This window comes from Scatophagus argus, chromosome 3, assembly GCF_020382885.2.
Source record: "Scatophagus argus isolate fScaArg1 chromosome 3, fScaArg1.pri, whole genome shotgun sequence".
Lineage (NCBI taxonomy): Eukaryota > Metazoa > Chordata > Actinopteri > Scatophagidae > Scatophagus > Scatophagus argus.
Window position 1 is genome coordinate 1,424,337 of NC_058495.1, and position 21,613 is coordinate 1,445,949.

The following is a 21,613-nucleotide window of genomic DNA, read 5'->3' on the forward strand; positions in this document are numbered from 1 at the left end:
CCAGAATGTTCATGCTCATTTTCAAATTCAATAAAATATATTTAAATCATCATATATCATCACATATATTTTCTTTTTTGTTTTTTTGTCTTATGTAAAACAGGACATGATACTGTGTAACAGTAGATGTTTTTCTCCAAAAAAAATGCACTCTCCCTACTCTCATTAAGGATAATTCATACATTTACTTATGTGATGTAGGCTATTTAGACATTCTAAAGATATCTGTAGTTTATAATTTGGTATAGACACTAACTATGAGGGAATTCTTGTGAAGGCATAAAATATGAAGAGTATGTAAGGTCTAGTTAACTTCTTGCACAGTCACTTATACTGTAGTTTATGAGGACAGCCTGCTAGGCATTTACACATGCCATATTCCTTCCATATTTTAATGATGAATTTAATTTTAATGTAACCTTTTGCTTGGAGTGTGATTTTGTCTTTATGGTGTAATTGTAGCCAGGAATAAAATCAGAATCAGCAGCATCTCTACTGCAGCACCAGTTGGCTGGACCTGTGCTGAATTAGGTCAGTCACTTTAAAGAGGGGGAATATTTATGCAATCACTTATTTCACATTAGGTATTTTTAGTTAATTGACATTACTCTATAGAAATCTGCTTTCACTTAAAGAGACATTAAAGAGTTTTTTTCTTGTAAACTTGTGGTAAAAAAAAGTAAACTAACACATAAAACTGAGACAAACTAAAAAAAAATAATATATCATTCTTCTTTGGTTAGAACACACATCAAACCATTTAGTGGTCAATTACTGGCATAAAAGACAAAAAATGACTATGATAAAGTATTTTTGTACTTTCTACCTGTAGGAAAGTACACCCAAACAATGTCAGGCCATATTTACACATCTCTTGGTTGTGCTTGGTTTATATTTATATCTTGTTTTTTTTTTTCTTGTAAATACTTTCTTCATTTTTATTATTATTGTTATTTGTTATTTTGTATTTTGTATGGTGCACAGGAGAGAGAAAAATCTGGAGTCAAATTCCTTGTATTGTCACACATACTTGGCAAATAAAGCTGATTCTGATTCTGATTTTGATTCTATAGAGATCCGTATTTGGCTCCTTGTGCGTGGGCCAGACATTAGTCACTCCACTAATGAGGGCAGCATCACCTTGCTTTTAAACACACCGGGAAAGGGAGTCATATGTCAGCCTCTTCAAAGGCATTTGACCTGAGCCACAGGCGACAAAAGATGACTGCAGGGGACAAATCCCAGCTGCCATAACCTGAATCTGTGCTTGACTGTGTCTGACTGCGGTTATCTCCAGGTTATACTCACTCTGCATTAGCCTCCTGCGTAGCACAAAATTCAAGACTTAATTTTGTATGGCAAAGGATGTTTTAACATCTCGTTAAGTGGAGGGATTTTCAAGATCACAATGTGGATCAAGGTATTAGCTTCGACACTGTGCTGTGGGTTTGGATTTAGAGCCTCCTCAAATGATGAGCATGTGTTTGACACACATAAAAATATTTGTACAGAACTTACTAGCATCTTTTAACTCACCAAAGCCATCTGTTAGTACTTTCAGAAAGCCTTACATACTGTGGAATAATAATAATAAGCTTCACTGCCATCTCCACTACTAGTGAATGCTCAGAGTAACCATACGCCTTGTATGTGATGAGTTAATTAAACCATGGCTTGGAACTGTTGGATTTTAATTGGCAGTTATTAACCACAGAGTGCAGCTCCCACACCAACAAGACAATATTTACTCTCCACGCTGATAACTGGAAAACAAACAGCTCATTTAGTGGAAATGTCTTTGTTTCTTGTAATGCCTGGGCCTCCCTTCCTGTCTGCCTCCCTGTAGTCACCACCCCTGCTTGAACAGTTCACACCCGAGTCCTGTCTCTTTTCTACCCTGTCTTCTTCTGTCATTTACCTGGGGGGATCTCAACAAGCCTTAACACGCTTTTGATTTAACCTTGCTATATTAATGATGTTTTTGATTCCATACCTGAGGGTTAGATTGGGTTGTTGGTTATATAGATGATTAAAGGCCAAGAAAATCAGAATGTTTTGATGCTGATTAAAGTACTTTGTTATGCCATGTTAGTGAGCACACTACTGTATATGTTTGAACTAACTGGGGCAACTTATTGCTTAACCTCATCTATGAACGCAGCACTTAGACTTTTTTAATGCTATGTAAAGCCAAAACATGCTGTTTAAAACACATTTCTGTGTGTGAAATTCTCTAATTTCTTCCTTTGGGCTATGGTGGAAAACTTTGTAAACTGCAATTATTTAAGCTCACTAAACTAAACTGAATGTACTGTATATGTTACATTCCACATATGTCTATACTGTCCCACTCACTCTGGGAAACACCAAGTCAGACGCTCAAGTCTAAGATACTGTTTTCACAAATATGTCTAAAAACAGTTTAATCCTCTTTTGAAATGCAGAAAAAGAACAAAATATTTGCACAACAATGTGACATCAATGAAGTTCGTATTTTCTAGAAACAGGAGTTTTTTTTCATCTTTGTCTGTGTCTGTCTGTGATTTCCTGGGATGACTTTACAGGACTGTCAGCACTGGTGGACTGTAGGGTTGGGCAGGTGGCTCATGAGGATATGAGCGTATGTTTGAGAAGAAAACACATGCCTGTATTGTAGATAAACTGTGACCTCCATGAAAGCTTTCCAGTGGAGAAAACGTGATGCTGTGCTGTATAGACTGCCCTAGATGCTAGACAAATAGCTGGCCTACACATATCTCGAAAAGGTTACATATTTCTCTTCATGTTTTCATTACAGAGGTATAGTAGTTACAACAACCAAGTCACATAATAAAACTTAATCTTAACCAGGGTTTGTAACTGTTCAACCATAAATGCATCACAATTTTCTATGCCCTGGTGTCCCAAAGTATTCAGTTGCTGTTATTACAGGAAACAGGAAAACCCCACACCAGAAAACAGCTAAATAAAGACATAGGTCAAAACTTACTTTTAACTGAAGAGATTTAGAAAGAAGAAATATGTTACACAAAGCTTTTTCAACATATGCTCAGAGCCACATCTCCTGTTCATACTATCCCGCAGCTCTTTATATCTTAACCCGCAAAACAACACTACTAATCTGTGTGTTTGCTTTTGCTTAATGTTGTGTTTATTTAAGTTTTAGCTCTTGGAGTGCTTAAGTTTGAGCTTAATTATTTTTGTTAAGGATTAGTTTGATTGATTGTTTGAAACCACTCATGTTGAGTCCACTGTTGGATGCTGGGTGCTAATAAAGGTCCATCCTAAATTAAAGCTGGGAGAAAACAATATAAAATAACATTGTACATTCAAGCTATATATTTCCATAATGCTAATCCTATCAGTTCAAGAATATAGTCATGATGCAAAGCCACTTCTGCTGCACTGCTTTAATATTTTTTAATGGAACTACTGCTCTGATTTTGCGTAGTTGATTAAAATTTACAATTCTGCACACATTCCTCAATAAAAGCCTGTCTGGATTGGGAGGTCATTAGCTGTGTTCTAACTGCAGACTTTGTAATTCAAAAGAGGCTTTGAATATGTAGTGTGTTTACACTGAAAAAGTGACAAATATAAGCATTACCAAAAATGTCGACATGCTTGGTTAAGTGCACTTTAGATACACTTTATCAAAGATAATTGCAGTAATGCAAATAAAGCAAATAAGAAAAGAAAACAGGAGGCTTTATTTCTGGATATGATTAAGATATTAGGGGGGGTTAGAATGTCTCTAACAATAGCCCATCTTCTTTCAATTATGGTAAACCAGGGATCCACAAATTTTCTTTTACAGTTTATGGTAGATCAGTATAGGCCTGTGAATATTCTCATTCATCCAGGTCATGGTTTTCTCAAGGAAATTCAATCGAATGCAACTGGACTTAGTTATTTGTCTTTGAAGACAAATAACTAAGCGAGCATGAACTGATGAAGCCTCTTGGATGAGAGGTGAAACGTCTTCAAAGACAAATAACTAAGTCCAGTTGCATTCGATTGAATTTCCTTGAGGTAGATCAGTATAAATTTCCCCTAACATCAGACTTAAGTGGCCAATACAACAATACTCCACAGCTGTTGGATGGATCCGGAGAGCATGACAAGCTTTCACACGTGTTAAATTAGAATGTAATACACTAAAATGGAGACTAATTCAGGACTTTGGGACTTCAGCATCAGAAATGCATAGTAACAGCCTCGCCATCGCCAATAAGACCAGCTATTTTCCATTTACGCATGTCTATTTTTAGAGTTGTATTGCAAGAGACAGCTGCAGGTTTCTCAGCTTACAGCTCATTAATTCAGAGTGGTTACCCTAGAAATTGTTCATTACAAAAGGAGAAAAGAGAAAAATTACCCTTTTTGTTCTATAGTCTGCCCTGGAAAGAGGTTTTTAGGATATATTAGGATACACACTAAGTGGCCAGAAAATAACACCTGTTGGATGCAGATTCCAGCAAATTCCAGCAAAATTATCAAGATTAATTTAGAACCTGATTTGTGTCCTGTGTCAGTTCTGTTATCTATTATATTATAAGTTTTAGGTAGAGGTGGTGCTGTGTTTCACTGTATTAAATTTTAAACTGTTAAAACCAAAATCGGTTTCTTAAATACAGGTTTAAATTAAGATAAATCAAGACTGTTTTACACTGTACACACTTCTTGAAATTCTGTGTATTTTTGAAATTGGGCATTGCACACATATTTTGGTGTGTAAACGATTCAAACTTTTGGAAACTTTTGGAATTAATCGAGCAGATCAATGCCACAATCCTTTGAGGAGCTTCGACTATCGACGTTATGTCCACTTAAAGTTCGTGCCACCCACAGGCTGATATTATTACTCTAAGCATCTACCTGGTGCACTCTGTTACCTGTTTAATTGTCAGGGTCACGGGGGGCTAGAGCCTATACCAGCTGACAACAGGCAAGAGGCGGGGTACACCCTAGACTGGTGGCCAGTCAATCACAGGGCCAACACACAAATATATAATTAATTGGCAAAGTAAAGTAGCCAATCAACCTAATGTGCATGTTTACCTATGCACTCCGCACAGAAGGGCCCAGAGTAGGATTCGAACCTGGAACCCTTGCTCGGAGGCGACAGTGCTAACCACCCAGAGATAGACTTTTTTGTTAAATAATAAAATCCTTTTTTGACCAGAAACACTCACTCAGGGAGAAATATCACACTGAAATCTTGCAAGAAGTGCGCTTGTTGAAATCAGTTAAATACTCAGCCATGGGTCTTTGAGAGGAAAAGTTGTATAATGCTGTCTGACACTTCCTGTTGTAGCTGTCAGCTTAGGCAATCTACTGGACCAGTTCCAAAACTTTTAGTAAATATCATTTACTGTCTAAAATATGTAGACATAGGCCCCAAGTTTAAAAATACTGTAATTCACCTCGAAGGTTGTTTTAACTATGAACTACTATAATATCATCTGTAGTACTTTAAGTAAAAATAAATCAAGTAAAGTAGTACAGTTGTTGGACGTGCTCAAATAACTTCCAAAGGGAGGCGCCCAGGAGGCATCCTAATCAGATGCTCAAACCACCTCATCTGACACGTCACTTGCAATTATATTTAATGACTTTCCATTGTCAAATGTAAAGTATTATGCTTTGTTTTTCCAATCTCACAAAATCTGATGAAGCTGGTTAGGATGGAATGGCAATGCAGTACATATTGCATCTGAATGTTGGAAAATATATATTTTGGGGGAGAGAATCCAAATAAGTTGTATAGATAGCAACAGCATAAACCAAATAAAAAAATGTGGCATTTAGCATGTAACAGTTTGTAGTGTATATTTAATCCTTGGATTCTCTTGCCAGTTTCTAGTGTTTTTGTGCACCCACAAGATTTTCAGCTTATGCCTACAAACATTTCACAGTCTGTTGTGTCACATAAATTATACAACATGCTTGAATGTTGACACTGTACAATATTTGTAATATATATATAAAATGTTTATAATATGTTTTCTGCATCTTTTTTCTGCATTTATTGCTTAATTGACTCAAAAATATTGATTTTCAGAGACTGCCTTGTTGATCAAATATGATTTTAATTAACTGCTAAGATTATTTCCACCATGAACCTATTATACCATTGTAAATCCCTTGTTTCTCAGGAGACCACAAACAGCAGATCTTGTTTAGTTATTATGCGGCGCACCTTTGCTCTCTATTTTCAATAAAACAATAACCAGCTCATTCATTTGAAGTTCAATCACTTTTTTTTGGTTCCAACCGTTAGCTGGTCCCACTTTCTCAATTGTGATGATTTTCTTTCTTTCTTCTCCATGTCAAAATGAATTTTATACATCTATGGGGTGGACATTTGAATTACATTTTATTAACCAAAAACTGATCAGTACATGTAAAATAATGAAATTAACTGAAGCGCTATTAAATACATGCTCACGTAAATATCGCCCAGTTTTATACCTTTTAGATTTTCGGTGAATAAAACAATTTTCACAACAGTAGCTTTATAAACTTCACAAGGACTTGTCTGTATTGACCCAATATCAGAGTCCCTGACATCCTCACTAAGTACTGACTAATTCTGAAAATACTGTTTAAACCACTAACTAAACAATCAGTCAAAACAGCAAGGAGTGCTGCTTGGGTATGAAAATAGTTACTTCTGGTGCTTTTCAGTTTGGGGAGACCACTTGTTTGGTTGGAGAGGTCTGAGGTACCCAACAGGGAAATGAATTAAAGCTGTTATTATCTCCTGGTTATTCTATCAGTTAAAACATGGCTATGCATCTCAGCGAATGCACGTCCTTCATTAGGGCCAATACAAAATGGCTTTTGGGCTGTTTCATATACATGTTGGCAAATACTCAGACTGCTTCCCTCCTTTTAGTTTGCCACAAAAGCTGAAAAAGCCTCTACATACTAATTCATTCTGCTCATGAAAAAATGTAACATGTTTTAAAAGAGAAGTTCACTTTTTTTGCCTTATCAGCATAGTGACGCAATCTCGCAATCGCCTCAGTGAACCTAGTGTGGCTGACTGCTGTCTTTTCAGATTACAGGATGCTGCTGACAAACAACTGAAGGCTGAATGGAGGACTCAGTGTAGATTGTACAGAAATAATTCTTCAGTAGTAGTTAAGAGCCACTTGTGTCTTGTTTTCTTAAGTGGATTTCAAGTAATGCTCTCAATATTAAAGTCATTTACAGTGAAGAGCAAGCTGGTTCTTTTGGCTTTCTTTTATGTGGAGTTATTTGCTGAAAATGATTATCCAGAAGTGTGGAATGGTTTCTCTGTAAAAACAAAACAAAAAAACAAACAAACAAACAAACAAAAACGTAACAAGTATCAAAGTAGGGTTTCCACAAAAAAAGGCAGATGAGTTATGGTAATGTAAGTGACAGTGTACCATGTTAGTCAGAAAGTGGTTAAACTAGTAACTGCATTTGTTGCACCACTGCTGCTCATCACAGAGGTGTGTGTGCATCCGTATTAGCCACTGTTTTCCTGGTTGAAAAAAGAACATAGCTATTCACAGCTTTGTAGGTGGGATTAAAAATGGTGAGGTCATCTTAATATGCCAGTGCCTTACGGTCATCATCTGTCAGAAATAACTCTCAAGTCACAAAAGTTACCTGCTCCTCCAACCCACCAGCAGCTTCTCTATGAGCTGAAAATACCATCAACTGGATTTATACATCAGCCAGAACTGATTGATTCATACAAACATACTGTACAACAACCCCTCCCACAAAAAAAACAACAAAAAACAGCCAATGCGAAATGCGAAATGAAATGACAACTCAGTCTTATTATCGCAGAATTACCAATTGAAATAAAATCCATGGTAAAACAGCACTCTTGATCTGCTACTCAACACTGAGATTTGAGGCAAGGACGTTCTCAAATTCCAGTCGAGATATTAGGCCAGAGATTGGGCATAAGGGCTTGGAATTAACAACTGAAGAGGAAACATTAAAAGACACATCACACATATATTCCAAAATGCAAAGTTGTTGATGATATATTAAGCTGAGGTCTGACCTGACAGGCATTATAGAGGAGCTGGTGTTCAAACTTCTTGATGCCCAAGATCTGCTGGAACATCTCGTACAGCTGGTCCTTGCTGAGGATGAGCTCGGAGGCGGCGCTGGCCGTCATTCTTTGTTGGTGCTTCCTGGGGTCCTCTTCACCTCGGTAGATGGTGTCAAATTTGGCCATCCAGGAGCTTAGCACTGTCTCTTTGCTCAGGCCGTCAATCTCAGGAAGGCTGCGCACCCGCTTCTCTATGTGCTTCTTAAAAACCTCCCGAGAATCGCTGGCCGAGCAACCACCACTCTGCACCATCCGGGACACACGGTCACTTTTTAGGAAGACCTGCAATCAATTTGTGACAGACAAGCAGTTTTATTTTTCTCAATCCAAAATATTTCTGATTTATATATACCGTACATATAACAAACTTTGGGGGAAGGATTCTGGTAAAGCTGCAGCATCATGGCGAAATACCTCTCACCCCCTTCATGTTGTGACAGAACACAGGAACACCATCTGTTGTGGTCATCAGCCCGCACAACTCATGCCTCACTGAGAAAAACAATTAAGTAGCTAAAACCGAGCCTTCTGCTAGTCCGACTTTCTCTCTCCTTCTTACATATTTCTTTTCCATTCATACATTTGTGATTTGTAACATTTGTAACATAGGCCGAGTAACACATATGCACCTTACTGCAGTTATCCTTTACTTTTAAATGTACTGTACTTATACTGACCACGCGAAGCGTACTGTCACATTCACGCATTCACACATACACATTTACAGTTCAGTGTCTTGCTCAAGGACACTTTGAAATACAGACCGGGGGAGGCGGAGGTCGACCCACCCACCTTCTGTCAGAATGTTGTATTTTTGGTCAAGTTTAATTTGTTTTTCTTTTTGTCAGCAAGATGGAAAAACTCCTGGACAGTTTTCATGAAGCTTGGAAGGGTGCAGCATTGGCCGTTGGGGTACATAAATTATATTTCACGGTCATTAACATTGCAAGACAGGGCATTTGGCACATGGAAGTAGGTAGGCTTTAATGTTTTCTGCTAGAAATCTCTGTGTAACATACACTCACATGCAAAAGTGCCTATTTTTTTAACTCCAGCAATGATATTTTCCTAAACCTAACTCAGTAGTTTGGTGTGTAAACCTAACCACATGTTGATATAATTGTATATTAGATATATATCCAGACATATCCAGTATAGTGGCTGTGCTTGCAGCCTATATATCATATAAGAGTAAACTGTTGACTTTGGCTTAGGTTTGTGCTCTCCAAGTGCTCTTCCAATTCATTTTTCAAGACTTTTCACAGTGAAAAGCACAAATGAAATTCTGTTCACCTCCAATCACACCAGTAAAAACAAACAAAAAATTTCATACACAAACCAAACTTTTCAGTGCTGAGTATAAGCTGACTCTGAAAGACTGTAAACAAGCTTGTGATTGTTGGGTGGTAAATTCCTGTCATCAGCTGTCGACACCACCAAGCTCTTTGTGACCCTTTGCCTCTGTTTTCCGTTCTTTCTATTTCTGTCTGTTCCCTAGCTCTCTCTCTCTCTCTCTCTCTCTCTCTCTCTCTCTCTCTCTCTCTCTGTCTGCCTCTGTCAGCTTTAGCCTAAGGGTAAAGCCAAGCTGAGAGCTTTAGGTTTTAATTGAATTGGATAACCTGTGCCACCAGTTTCATCTGTTAAATATCACGACATTCTCATTTGGTTCGCTTGTGCTGCCACATTAACTGATAAGGAAGAGTCAGTCATTGTGTCAGCACTAGCAACCCAACGTAGGTGCTCGCCTTGTTTTTATTCTAGCACCCAACAGTGCACTCAAATCTACACGTCCTCCTTTGCAACACTTGTTCCTGGATCAGCTTTTAGAACACATGCACAGTGCCATAATACAATAAAAACAATTTGGCAGTAACAAAGTAATGCAACGCATTATGGATTTTGGAAATATAATAGTAAATTATAACATCTACCTGTTAAGTAAAAGAAATTACAACCTGTACTCGTTTAAACCCTTTTGTAGATTATTCCTCATATACAGTATATATACCATGCATTGCAACAGAATGACATTTTACCTAATTTAGTTACTTAATTCAAGCTGATTCATATCAGAAAGACTGTAAATGAGCTTGTGTTTGACGTGGCTGATATGATAAATTCAGTTCTAATTTATGAAATGTGCAACAACAACATATTTGATTTCAGAGTTATCATCTGTATTAAAGCTTAGATGAATAAAAACTAACGCTGTCTCGCACCTCACAGTCAAAGATGGCTAACAGTATCCAGTGATTTTAATGTAGAAGTGGGACTTTTTGCAAATATTACATTCGAAGAATGTAGAAAAAACTATTTTTTCAATAATTCTTTTGCTCTGATTAAGAGAGAAACTTTCTTTTTCTGTTCAGAAAGTATTGTTTGGAATTTAGCAATTAGAGTGTTAATGCGATGCTTCAAGCTACAATAAATACCCCGTCAAATGCCAAGGTAATTACGCTCAGACACTATCTCTATACTTATGCTATTTCCCAAATGAATGCAAATCATTATCTCAGTTTAGCACTAGCTTATGGTTATGTAGTTATGTAGTTACATTATGTTCTACTTTCAAAACTGACCTAAAAATCCAACCAAAATTTACTTGGACCATGAAAGGAGCGGCTGAAAGAGCATAGGAAGTAGCCAGAGAGCTTTTCTTGATGCAGTTGTGCAGTGATTCCTAAGTTATGTGAACATAGTGGGAAGGGTTCACTTGAACATAGCTCTGCTTGTAGACTTAAAAAGACCAGCTAAGTCAGCGGTGAACTACAGACTAAATCTAGCTTTTTTTTTTTAGCTGGAACTAATGTAGACTAATACAACAGCCCTGTAATGTTCACTTTTTTCTTGAATCTGTCATAATAATACAAGTCAACAATAGTACAAACATCCAAAATGACCATACAGGTGATTCTCAAACAAACTCATGAAAATCAATCTTTTTTTTTTTCTTTTCCCCCCACAACACCCTCTGTTACGTTCTTTACATACTATGTTCATGTCATGATATTTTGGTTATGCTTTGTTTTTTGATTTTTGGTAGTCCACGTGCCATGTTCCATGTTTGTCTCTCATGTGTTTTTCATGTTTTAAGTTCAGGTTTCAGTCACGTCCTGGTTTTCTGTCCTTTTGTTTTTGAATCCATGTGTCAGGTTTCTTGTGTTTCCATGTTTTATGTTTGAGTCCACGTGCCATGTTTCATGTTTGTTTCTCATGTGTTTTCATGTATTATGTTCAAGGTTTTTGTCATGTCCTGTTTTATTTTGAAAAGCGTCACTTCCCCCGTGTGTCCTGTTTTTAGGTAGCTTTGCTTTTAGTTTTCTTGATTGCTTTCTCTCTCCTAATGTGTGTCACCTGTGTCTCGTTGTCATGTCTATTTAGTCCTTGTCTTCCCAGCCTCCTTGGTCAGAGCGTTTGTGTTAATTTTTCATGTATTGCCAGAAAACCTTTGCCATGCCTAGTCTGGTCTTGCCATGTCATGTTTTTTGCCAGGAGATTTTGCCACAGATTTTTTCGTTAGATCCCATGCCACAGTAAGTGTGCTTTTTGAGTTTGCTTTAGAAAATAAAGACCTATTGTTTTTGGACCTCCACCTCGCCTGCCTGCCCGTTTTTTCACTCTGTATCGGGGTTCAGCTTTTTATGCGTCAGAGACGCCGATTCATTGTGACAGTTCACTTCTGTGCAATGTTTTTGGATAAAGGATGGATAAAGGTCATGTAAGTGGGCCAGACCAGACCCCACACACTGAGAACTGCATCTGAGTTTAGGCTACAAACAGATTTAAGATTAGGAAAAGACTGCAATTTGATTTAATATACAATAAGTAAACACATCGTGTCTTTTTATTTTGTCTCTGTTCACAGTAATAAAAAGCATGAGGACCTTGATCTTTGACTTCTTATTTTAGCCTCTTAATACAGAAAAATCCAAGAACTGAAGCTTATTCAGTTGACTGTGAACCGGACAATCTAGACTGTTCAAAAAGTGAGATGACTGACTTTTTTCATCAAATTTTATTTCCCTCTTCCATTTTGGGGTGGATCAAGCCCACTGAATCCTGATCATCTGGGAGCACATTATTAAGACTGCTTGGGGGGCTCAATGCATGCCCTGCATCATTTATCAGGGCCAAGACAAGATATCTCCACTGAGGTTTGGATACTTTTCAACCTATTTTTACTTTTTCTGCTTGGAAAGATGCATTTAAAGAAGAGGAGGGACACAACAGGAACTTAAAACCTAGCAAATTGTAATTTAGACATCTGAAGGGACATAAAGGTTGCATTCTGCTGCTTGTAAATAGTAATTTGCTACTTATATACCTTACCTACGTATAAGTAATCATATAGAATTAACATATAGTATTTAATAGATTCTACAGAGAAGAGTCTCTCAACAGGGAGCTCAGATACAAACTACATATACATATATATACTGTATGTACAAGAGATAAAACAACATTAAATATATGTCTTGTGGGTATAATGGTGACAGAGTGAAATATATGAAACAGACTCACATCATAGTAGCTCTGGACAGCGTTGATGAAAGCCTCATCAGCCACAATCTGGGTTTCTCCATTGAGGAATGCCTGGAAACGTTCTTTGACCGTCTGCAGCTGCTGCTTACTGATCTAAATGAGAAATGAACAGACAGGAGACAAAGAGGTCATTGTAGGTAATGAAAACCAAAACTAAAGCGAGAGGAATATTTTGTTTAATAACTAAAATCAAACAATACGTTTTGTTTGTTTTGTCTTTTTCAAAGCATGCAAAAGTGTAATGTACTGTTAAGATGGTCTGCAATTAAACAAATTTTAATTTTGTTTCTTTTTACTTTCTGTCTTTGCTTTATTAGTCTTAAATGTTGATGCTAGATTCCCAGAACTATTTCAGTGTTCTACAAGTACAGTGGCCAACTTACCCAACTAACAAGAAGCAGTTTACTAAAGCAGATAGCACAGAGAAACAAGCTTGGATTGTATGGATCTAAGTTGCAAAATTAATTTTCACAAACAAGACAGACATATGTTTGGAAAAACAGAAACAGGAAGATAAAATTGCAGGATCACAACAATTCACCAAATAGTGAAATCTAATCAGTAGGCTTTGTATACATAGCTTTGGAACTGCAGTGTACCAGTAATATTCTGAAATGAGGGGTATCAGAGGAAAAGTCAGGTGTAGCTTCAGTAGGTAAACTTCATTATTTTGTTCAGTTTTAGGTTTCAAAGTTGCAAAAAAGAGAAATGGTGAGTTTTCATTTATTATCATGTACTACATAGACAAAAGTATTGGGACAGGACTGTTTTTCAGGAGGATAGGCCCCTTATTTCCAGTGAAGTGAAATCTTAATGCTTCAGCAAGACATTTTGGACAATGCTATGCTTCCAACTTTGTGGCAACAGTTTGGGGAAGGTCCCTTTCTATTCCAGCATGACTGTGTCCCAGTACACAAAGCAAAGCTACATAAAGACATGGTTGGATGAGTTTGGTGTGGAACCTGACTGGCCTGCACACACAGAGCCCTGACCTCACCTCTTCGAACACCTTTGGTGATAAACTGGAACTGAGATTGCAAGCCAGGCCTCTTCATCCAACATCAGTGCCTGACCTCACTATTGCTCTACGGCCTGTATGGACAATAATTCCCACAGAAACACTCCAAAATCTTGTGGAAAGCCCTCCCAGAAGAGAAGAAGCTGTTATAGCTGCATAGCTGTCTCTGTATTAAGAATGCAACATCATTAAAGTCCCTGCTGGTGTAACGGTCAGGCGTCCCAACACTTTTGTCTAATACAGTGTATATCTGAATATCTGAATGGCAAATGTCTGGAGAAAACTCAGGTTTGCTTGAGTCATTTTAAGATCTTTACACAAATATAGGTTGGTTTTACCACAAAACTTATTTTGAAACACAATGCTGTCCATCCATTTATTCTGGAAACACATCAAATACAAACTAGCATGTTTAGCTCATTTCCTTGTGTTCTATCTTACCAACATTAGCCTGACAAGTTACATGCTCATTCATGTCAAATGCTGACAGGAATTTTCATATGGGCGCTGAAGAAGAAAATTACAGCAAATTGGACTCAGAATAGATAGCAACAGCTAGCTGCTGAATTAGATGATATATTATTTTCATTTAGATAATTCTGACTTTGGGGTTGTTCTTTGGATTGGTTTTGATTCCAAACTTGTAAATTATTCCTATATTACCACTGTGTAGTTATCAGCAGCTAGGAGAACAGAAAACAAACAAGGTTTGTGTGTTTGATGAGCAGAGTAGAAAGTGAGCAGGTAAATGCTGTAAGCTGCAAGTGAGCACGACAGAGGCAAGGACTATTTAGATCTGTGTTATGTCAAAGCCATTTTAAGACATTTCTTCAACTAAATATGTAAATTTGACGAACCAAGATAACTTTTCAATGGGTTTAATGCCAGGAGAGGAATTCTAAATACAACCTGCACTGAGCTTTAATTTGAAAGATCTATTTTGAAGCTCCAGTGTCCTTAGAGGTTGGCTGCCGGTGTGTCTATAATATTAAGTGGCCTACTGGTTTTCTACTAGTAACTGTAGTTTGAATCCCACTGTGTGATCCCCAAGTTACACCTCACAGTCTAGTCATAGACACAGACACACGATGAGATTTATTCATGTACACGCTGTGATGTTTTATGTGCCCAATAACATATTATAATATGTCATACTGAATCAACAAATGCAACAGCCCTGCAGTGAAATGGCCAATAAGAAGCTCCCTTCACGCCAGAAGACTCCACACCCATTGGCCAGTTCCCGTCCGCAGCCCTAGTAACCGTTACCATGGCTACTGCAGCAGAGGAAGTGGTATGAGATTACATCTTCCTTAATGGGGGTCAAAGTTGAGCTGAACTACAGCAGAACCAGCTGTGTGCTACTGTTTATCCATAATACAGCAGTGCATGACTAAATATTGTTAAAGATGAGGTCAGAGGGAAATATGTGCAGCTGGTGAGTAGACTGTAGGTCAGTTTGCTGTCTCACTGGATTTAGTCACTCCTTCAGATTCGTCATTAACTAAAACAGAAATTATAACCTAAAGGCTCTTTATATTTATTATGTGACATGACATAGACACACCAACACACCACAGTACCAGGCTCCCACAAGAAATTTCACTTTTTGAACAGGAAAGACTTTTTTTTTTGGCATAGCTGGTGGTGCGTGTGAACACACTGTACTTTGTTTTACTCCTGTATCTTCGCTGCTGTAGATTGATTTTAATTATTTGAAATGATTTAGAAATATGACCACCAATAGAGATACAGGTCCATTGCATCTCTAATTTAGTTTGCCATGCATATTCTAACTCACATTGTTCTGCAGCCTCTGTGTTAGGTTTGAAAAAAATCAGTGTCAATTCAATACAGTGTATATAAATTTTTGGACAGTACAAAGTAAAGACACAGTAAAACATGCACAGCTCTTGAGTGTCCTCCAAAGGTCCCAGTCATAACGTAGAGTAACAAACATTACCACATTTTACATATTTTAAAATGTATGTCTTTCTACAGCATAATTGATTTGGAGCTAACTCCATTTTTTAAAACTAAATTACTAAAATACGCTGTGCTCAGGCTATCATGACGACTTGACAGCTCTGGGTATCTGAGATTGACATTCAGACAAGGCAACAAGGTTTTCTCAGGAAATTAACTGGAAAATGTGCACATGCTTGGCTCACAGGCGTTTTTCACACTCATGCTGTGGTTAACATCAGATACCATTCAGCCATGTCTGTCTAATCACATAAGGTGAGAGAATGTCTATGGAGTGCTTTCACAGGATGCCAAGTGATGTAAACAATTATTTAACATTAACAATTCTCAGCATCTTTGCTGTTATTTGTTAATTATGAAGATAATACAAAAAAAGAAAAAATATAGAGGTTGCAAACCTGTTTCAAACACTTACTGTGTTTCACTCACTTGCTATACAGTTGAGTGATCGTTAGCAGATGTCACGAGTCAACAAGCTTGTCGGACTTCGACAAACTCTCGTCCCCTGCTGATTTTATTTCGTAAACATTTGTTCTACTTGGGGAGTGCAAGAGAAGCTGATTACAGCCTCTCAAAGCCTCTAGTGTTCTTTCTAACCATATATCCAAGAACTGCACGGTTAAACATGTAATGAACAGTGATATATGGTCAGAGCAGGCAAAGCTCAAAAGAAATGCTGAGATTCTTTGACTGCTGGGGAAGATGCTGTATCAAATACATACAATACATAGTCTTCAGAATTCCAATTATAACAGCCTGTCATGTTTGTCCTTTGTAATGTATGATGTTTATTGCATGTATGTCCCTCTCTCTCTCTCTTTCATCCTCTCTGTCCTGTCTACCTCTTCTTCCCCCCCTTCACCCAGCTGACTATCAGCAGGATGGTTCTCCCTTGCAAGCCGGGTCCTGCTCAAGGTTTCTTCCTGTTAAAAGGGAGTTTTTCCTTGCCACTGTCTGCTTGCTTGGGGGTTCAGGCTCTGGGTCTCTGTAAAGCACCTAGAGACAATTTTGATTGTATAAGGTGCTATATAGATAAATTGAAAGTGAAACTGAATCTCTGTCTGCTCTGTCTGTTTCAGTGTCATGAGACCTGACATCCACTCCTTCTCACTCCAACCCGGACTAGCAGAGTACATTTCACATGTCAGTGTGTATGACTGTATGCCATGAGTGGGCTGACAGGTTAGCTTGTTACATGCTATGTAGCAATGGAGACCAAGTTTTAAAGGCCTTAGAGTCTACTGGCATATTGACTGTTGATGTCTCTGGGTAGTGCAGCACTGTTTAGCACAAATAGCTTTTTTCTCTTGGGCTCTGTTCTATCTATCCTGAAAGTGTTGTTCCACTCCAGTTGTGCATGTTAAGAGGCATCTGTTATAATGTAATGCTTTGTTTCTACTGCCACTCAGGGAGAAGATGACAGCAGGAGAAAAAAAATGATAAGAGGAATTCAGCATCATGCTCTTAACCCTCTGTGACAGAGGACTTATGCATCATGGTGCCAAAAGTACAGAGGCCTGAAAAATACACCCAGGAAGCAAATTTCATTGGAATGAATGGGGCACTAGCTTTGACTACAGTATCCAGTATTTCTAATACATCTATGATTGAGTTGCAGCAGTTAGTTGATCGATGGTAAGCCTGGAGATGGTGTCAGGACTTGAGCTCTCTCTGGTTCTACACAAAGCAGAAATAAAGAGACACATATTTGTGATTAAGTAAGACTAGTGCACAGAGCACAGCAACAGTAGTAATTTATGACCACTGCCCTAAAAAGTATTTGAATAAAACATTCTTATGCAAACATTTAACACTTCAAAGCTTTGTTTTGTTGGCCTAATTAAACCTTTTCTTTTTTCTTTTCTGCCTTCAGGAAACATTTGAAGATCGAAGACACTAATTTGCAACACAGACAGCAGTGCAGTGTGTCAACAGAGTGTCTAGTGTGAGTGGGGGATGACCAGTCGCTACGGCTGCCATCTGAGAGCTAGAAAATGGAGATGGTGTGCAGTTGTGTCTGTGTGGATGCATGTGTGTCACTGTGTGAGCAGATGCTTGCCTCAGTGCATATGCATTTGTGTGTGGGTGTGTGTGTCTGGTATCGAGTGCTATCTACCTGCCAGTAATTGCTCCTGCCAGTGTGGCTGCTGGAGTGTAACTGGATCAGGCTGAGATGACAGGTGACATCACAGCCTGAAAGCAGTAGGTTTCTTTAGGAGCAAATTCACTTTGCCAGATAACGTAGCCACAGCACTAATTCCAAAATAGTTGAGATGCTGTGTAAAGACAGAAGGCAATGATTTGCCTATCCCTTTCAACCGATATTCCACTGAACGCAGCACAATGACGTTCAGTGCTCAAATTGATAAACTTTATTGTTTATTGTAAACACTAACACACCCAAAACATCACAGATGCTCGCTTCAAAACTTAATGATGGTAACAATCTGGACGACCTTTTCCTCCATCCATTTGAATTCGGCGTGGTTATTAGCATTTTTGGGATGTTGTTGATATATGGCTTTTTTTTTGGCATGTATACCAGTATGGAAATGCTATTTGTTTAAACCTCACCAACCATCACATTTTTTTGTTAATGATGGGCTAAAATTTTAACTAGAACAGTTGTGGCAAACCTCATCATGCTGTGTAGTCCATGAATTTCAGTTTTACACCTTCATTTTGTAACTGTAAATGATATTCACATTTTGTAACATATGAAAATGTGTTGTAAAGTTGTTAGATTGGTTTCACATATCCTGTTCTGTTAAAAAGGCGTGGTTGTGCCATATTGTGAGGCACTGCTGAGTGCAATAGTGTGCGTGAGACACTGTGTAACATAAGATTGTTATGGAAATGTTTTGTGTATATTATGCTAGTGTTGAATTAGTGTTAGTAAAGCTGTTATGAATCACTATAGGTATTGGATTAAATTATTGGAGTGTGTATTTTGAATTATATTATCTTGGTACATCTTTGTATTTTGAGTTAAGCCAGTTAATTTTCCTTTAAGCATTTTATATTAATATCATAAATTCACACCATTTGTTATCTAATTTATCAAAAGTTTGGGTGCCAACATGCAAATACAAATACATACAAAGTAACATAGAGATAATGTGTTCGAGAATTGAATGGAACTGTATTTCAGAAATAAATGAGCAATGGAGCAAGACACTAATTTTGGTCCTCAATCGATTCACAGTCTGCACATATGTTTCCTACAGCGCTTCCTAATGTAACCCTTGCTGACGGTCCAGATTACCTCTAGGTCGGGTGCCAGTAACATATGATAGAGTCTTTACATGTCTTTATAGAAGCAGCAGTAAACTGTGTTTACCCACAATGGTTTTCTGAATTGTTCCCATGCACATGTAGTAATGCCCTTTGTAAAATCATTTCAGATTTTAATGCAGTACCGCATGAGGGATTCACAGGGATTCAATGTTGGTTTTCAACCTTTTTCCTTAAATGAAGAATTTTCTCCAGATTCTCTAACTGTTTTGATGATTTTTATGGATTGCAGATGGTGAAATCAATAAATTCCTTTCAATATTGCAGTGAGAATTGTTCAGAAATCCTAAGCCTTTTGAGGATCATGATACTCCCACGTGTTACCAATGAATCTGTTTGGCAGTGATAATGTGACAAGGGAAATCTCAGACTGTTGAGCAAATGCAGTCATACATCAGGCAAAAATATGAAAGAATTTCACTTTCAAAACTCCAACAATTAGTGTCGTCGCACTTATGTCTCAACTGTTTTAGGAAGTGGTGCAGGCAACAAATTTAAGTGTATAATTACAAAAAACAAAGTTTCAATTTAATTTTAATTTTATTTTATGTCACTAACTGTGTGTCCAGTTCTCCTCGTAGTTTTGTGTCTCTCCCTCCCTTTCTTTCTCTCTCTGTATCTTTCTGCAGGTCTCTCCCCATCCAGATCTACATGTTGGACTTCATCCGGCCCTCTGACAAACCCAATGTCTACTATCAGCATCTGCCCATGTTGTTCTTCTATGTAGTGATATCATAACTAACTTAAACAACATATCAGCTAATAAACAAATACATACAATACATAGTCTTCAGAATTCCAATTATAACAACCTGTCATGTTTGTGCTTGTAATTTATGATGTTTATTGCATGTATGTTTCTCTCTCTCTCTCTTTCATCCTCTCTGTCCTGTCTACCTCTTCTTCTCCTCCTTCACCCAGCTGACTATCAGCAGGATGGTTCTCCCTTGTGAGTCGGGTTCTGCTCAAGGTTTCTTCCTGTTAAAAGGGAGTTTTTCCTTGCCACTGTCTGCTTGCTCGGGGGTTCAGGCTCTGGGTCTCTATAAAGCATCTAGAGACAATTTTGATTGTATAAGGTGCTATATAAATAAATTGAATTGAAATTGAAATTAAATATGATCTTGTTTTTGTACTGTACTTAATAGAATATAGGGCAAAAGGTATTTGCAAATCATTACATTTTGTTTTCATTTTCATTTTACGCAGCCTCCTTTAGTGGAATCAGGGTTGTACACGAGGAGAGTTAGATCTCTTTTTGTTTTTTTTGAGTGTCACAGGAGGGAAGGGGGAAGAGTTACCATGAACGCATGCACAATTTATTCACTTTCCTTGAGGCAATATGAGAACAAGCTCTCAAGCCATTCTTTTCAAGGAGAAACTGCCTCAGATTTAAACTGTTAAATAGGATTGTGCAGATTACAAGTAAGCTTACTAAACAACTAAATGTTTGTATCCTTGTTATTCAGCAGCAGGGACCCTACTTGGTTAAATTTCCTATCATTTTATTAATGTAAACATTTAACTTACATATTAGCACAATTTGAAATGACATATCTTCATAGTCAAATGTTGCTTTATAAAAAAACAAGCATCTGTTACTAATGTTGACAACACCAGTTAAAATGTTTCTTAACTAGTGTCTCAAATGTTACACAGTCACCGGAGACTAGGCTGATGTGGTGATATGATTTGTTCAATTTCAGTCATTAAAGGTTTCAAATGGCTTTTGTAATATATGTGATAAGCTTCCTGTGTTAAACCGATGAATTAAATCATGCTCAATTTAAACCTTGTGTTCTTACTTTTCACAAGATGACACCAAATGAAAAAAAAATAAATAAATAAATGAAAATGTACCTGCTAAAATTATTTTTCATGTATAATTTTTTTTTTTTTTTAAAAAATCACAAATATTACTTCATTTTAATTCTAAGTCTTCACCATAATTTTCACTTCAAAAGGGACTAGGTGCAGAAAGTTTTTTCCAAATGCAAATTTTAAAAAACTTCTACAACTTCAAACTAGAAGAGAGCACAAGTATGTAGGCTACTGTATGGGAAACGCTGATGCTTCAGGATTGTAGGATTATCTAAAGCAGCAGCAGGAGGAGGTTCAGTTTAAAACTAGCGAGCTAACTAGCTATAATAAGGGGGAAAAAATGGAGATTGACAGGCAGATCAGGGCAAGCTTCTGCTGTGATGTGGACACTGTACTGGTCTGCTGTGTTGAAGAGAGAGCTGAGCCCAAAGGCTCTCACTTTACTGGTCAATCTACTTTCCAACTCTCAGCTATGGTCACGAGGTGTGGGTAGTGGTAAGTAGAAAGAACAAGATCGCAAATGCAAGCGGCTGAAATGGGTTTCCTCCGCAGTGTGGCTGGGCTCATCCTTTGAGATGGGACGGGCTCAGAGCAGAGCCACCGCTCTCACAGATATTACTATTGACGTTAACCCTTTCTCCCTCCTGCGGCAGGGAATATGCTGAACTCCCTGGTGATGACATAACATCAAATGGATGGGTAATCCCAGATTACGCACTGCACAGCAAACCAGTAAAGGTTTCAAATAATAGTAAAGGCTGAGGAAGTGCTCATCAGGGTGAAAGCTGGTATTCACACACTCACACACAATAATTTCACATGAATACAAGTCAGTCACAAATGCTTAG

General features: G+C 37.8%; 1 protein-coding gene across 6 annotated transcripts in view; it reads right to left on the bottom strand.

The window, feature by feature from the left end:
• Positions 1 to 21,613, bottom strand: part of cadpsa (Ca2+-dependent activator protein for secretion a) — a 173,845-nt gene that overhangs the window by 130,339 nt on the left and 21,893 nt on the right. For all 6 annotated transcript variants that reach the window (XM_046380181.1, XM_046380171.1, XM_046380162.1 and 3 more), the window contains exons 2-3: positions 12,629 to 12,742; positions 8,057 to 8,389 (exon numbers count right to left, since the gene is read on the bottom strand). In XM_046380181.1, the coding sequence (XP_046236137.1) occupies positions 8,057 to 8,389; positions 12,629 to 12,742 (447 nt within the window). The remainder of the gene's footprint in view (positions 1 to 8,056; positions 8,390 to 12,628; positions 12,743 to 21,613) is intronic.